The following is a 3,445-nucleotide window of genomic DNA, read 5'->3' as shown; positions in this document are numbered from 1 at the left end:
GAGCTTATCAAGAGCCGCCGGAATGGGACAAATGAAGACTGGTCCTTGGCAAGGCAGAGGTACTACGAAGCCAAGAAAGAAGCAAAGAAGAGTGTAGCTAGAGCAAAAGAAAGAGCGTACGAAGAACTGTATAAGAAATTAGATTCCAAAGAAGGCGAAAACGATATCTTCAGAATTGCTAAAGCAAGGGAGAGAAGACGTAGAGACTTAGGAGACGTCATTTATATAAAAGACGAAAGCGGACAGAGCATTGTGAAGGAGGGTGACATTAGAAAAAGATGGGAAGAGTACTCCGTAAACCTTTTTAATGGGAGAGGAGCGGGGCAAAGTGAATGAGGAGTTGACGGTACACACTCAGACACACGTTACGACGACGGCGATGCCACGAGGATCAGCCAAGAGAAAGTAAGGTTCGCCTTAAAGAAAATGGGGAAAAACAAAGCAGTAGGTCCACATCAAATTCCTATTGAGGCATGGAGATGCTTGGGGGACGCGGGGATAAGCTTGTTGACAAGCCTCTTCAACAAGATTTGGTAAAGTGCAATGATGCCAGAAGAATGGTGACTTAGTGAGGTTATACCTATCTATAAGAACAAAGGGGACGTGCAGACTTGTAGCAACTATAGGGGCATAAAACTCCTAAGTCATACCATGAAGCTATGGGAGAGAGTGATCGATATGAGGCTTACGAGGGTTACGAAGGTGGCAGAGAACCAATTCGGATTTATGCCAGTGAGGTCGTCGATGGAGGCGATTCACATCACCAGAACCCTTATGGAGAAGTATAGGGAAAGACAAAAAGCCCTACACTGTGCCTTTCTAGATTTGGAAAAGGCATACGACAGTGTACCACGAGAGCTAATTTGGAGGACGCTACAAGCGAAAGGACTTACTGGGAAGTACTTTAGTGTTATCAGGGATATGTACGACAGGACAAGGACCGGTGTTCGAACCCCTGTGGGGAACACAGAGCTTTTCTCGGTAAAGAGGAGCCTACACCAAGGTTCCAAGCTTAGCCCTTACCTTTTTACCTTGATATTAGACGAGTTGTCGAGTGACCTGCAAAAGGAACTACCGTGGTGCCTGATTTTTGCTGATGACGTTGCGCTTATTTCATGATCAAAGAAGGAGCTAAACCGTAGGTTAGAGAAATGGAGAAGAGCCCTTGAAGACAATGGTTTGTGTGTGAGCCGAGAGAAGGCAGAATACCTACGGTGTGACTTTGATAAGCTGGTGATAAGACATAATGGGGATGTGTCTGAAGGAGTCTTGTAGAAACCTAGGATCAAGGATACACAAATCGGGGGGATAGATGAAGACGTGACACATCGGATCCAAGCAGGGTGGATGAAGTGGATAGCAGCTTCTGGAGTCATGTGCGACAAGAGGATCCCGCTAAAACTTAAAGGCAAGTTCTACAGAGCGGCTATTAGACCGGCTATGTTATACGGGTCGGAATGTTGGCCGATAACGAAAGCCCAAGCGTCCTGGATGGAGGTGGCTGAGATGAGGATGCTAAGGTGGACTTGCGAGAAGAAACTATCAAATAGGATCCCCACAGGAGTTTTTAGAGACGAACTTGAAGTAGGGTCCATCATTAACAAGCTAAGGGAAGAACGCTTAAGATGGTTTGGTCATGTTAGGAGAAGAGACCAAGCTGCACCACCAAGGAGAGCAGAATCTATCCACGTTGACGGCGTAAGAAGAAGGGGAAGGTCAAAGATGAGGTGGGAGGAGCGACTAGCGAAGGACCTAAAAGAGCTTGGCTTATCGGAGGACATGACGTCGGATAGGACGGCCTGGAGAATTAGGATTAGAGTAGTCGATTAAGTTAGGGTAGATAGCTGAGTGACTAAGATCGACATCTTTTCCCATATGGCTTTGCCCAAGGATGTGATGGATGGTTGGGCCTGGAGAAGTGGGCCCAACTAAGGTGACTCGATATTACGGAGGGGTTTGACCTAACAAATTAAGAGGTAGGTCGATGAAGGGAGAAGGGCAGAATACCAAATGCTCCAAAGGAGGTCCATGGCGGAGGACGTGGACAAGGGGCGAAAGGCATATGGGATTAGATTATGTAGACTATTTACTTAGACTTTGTTTTTTCTGTGACCTCCGTATTGGTTTTGGCCTTGTGTAGAGGTAGGCCTAAACCGAGGGGGGAGGTCACGCTAGGCTGGCCCCAAAATGCTTGTTTGTCAGAGGATATGACCAATGAGAGAGGATTTAGAGGACTAGGATTAGTTTAGGGGTTTGAGAGTATATGTGAGGAATAGGATTTAGTCTAGCTAGGCGGCCTTAGTACTTTGTTCCATAGGGTGTTTAGCACCAATTATCTTTCTTGCATGGTTGGTTCCATTTTTATATGCATGTATGCTTGGTTGTTTCCATATCCCATGTTGGCTAGTGTATATGTATTGTCGAACCTGTGCTAAAGTATGTTAGGTTGCATGCTTGCTATTCCCCCACGCTAGCAGACAGGTATTTCCTTCTTTGCTATCGGCGACCGACATGTATGATAACTAACCTCTTTACACTTTTCAACTTTCACCTCATTGTGGCTGGAGGTCCTTGTGGAAGGAGTCTCAACGTTTGGGTAGAGGTAAGACTGTCTACAGCTCACCTCCCTGTATCTCGTCTAGGTCTTTGTTGTTGTTGTTGTTGTTGTTGTAACCTTCCATTTATTATCAATCGCCTTCTTCTTCTTCTACGATATCGTCATCATCATCATCTTCTGTATTAAGGATTTCAATTTCACTTGGGAAGAAATATCCAACTATTCTTCTTCCTCAGAAAAAACAACTTTTTGTTCAACTTCTCCATCTCATAATATGATAAGTAAGACCAATTTCATATATTTATTTCAATTTATATTTACTGAGTAACATATTTTTGATAGGTATGTTGTATTTGTATTAATATATAATAATAATCTGCGCTACAAAATATGTATTGTGTTTATTGGTTTTAGATTAAAAAAAAACGTTTGCCGCTTATATATATATATGTCCTGTAGGTTGAAGATAGGGTTCCTTGACATAGGTATAGAAGCTATAGTGCATATCCTGCAAATTTGGATAAGTAAGAAGGAATTTGTGAATTATAGGTTGTGAATTAGTTGTGCTTTTTCGAATCAGAATTGGCCACATTTTGTTTCGATTTTGATATGATTTTGCCTCAAGTAATGAAATTGGGCAACTTTAGATCATCCTTTGTTTAACCTTAAGGTAAACGGTTTAGAAAGGTACTCACTTTTTGATATTCACCAACAAACGGATATGATTAATTACCATTGGTCCATGATGAGCAATCAACCTCACATTACATGTTATTCACCAACAAACGGGATCACTTTTGTAACGTATTTGTTTCTGCATGAGTTTCTTGCACATATATGACTTTATATCTAAGTTGCAAGTTGTGTATACAAATATTTGTTATATAT

General features: G+C 42.5%; 1 protein-coding gene across 1 annotated transcript; it reads left to right on the top strand.

Moving 5' to 3' along the window:
* Nucleotides 1–651: 651 nt before the first annotated feature.
* LOC122587978 lies at nt 652–1,830 on the top strand. Its single transcript, XM_043760126.1, has 3 exons — nt 652–981; nt 1,126–1,233; nt 1,276–1,830. The coding sequence occupies exons 1-3, from the start codon at nt 652–654 to the stop codon at nt 1,828–1,830; spliced, it is 993 nt and encodes a 330-aa protein (XP_043616061.1).
* Nucleotides 1,831–3,445: the final 1,615 nt, after the last annotated feature.

The sequence above is a fragment of the Erigeron canadensis genome, chromosome 2 (genome assembly GCF_010389155.1).
Source record: "Erigeron canadensis isolate Cc75 chromosome 2, C_canadensis_v1, whole genome shotgun sequence".
NCBI classification, from domain to species: Eukaryota; Viridiplantae; Streptophyta; class Magnoliopsida; order Asterales; family Asteraceae; genus Erigeron; species Erigeron canadensis.
The sequence above is the reverse complement of the archived record's forward strand: the minus strand, read 5'-3'. Positions and strand labels throughout refer to the sequence as shown.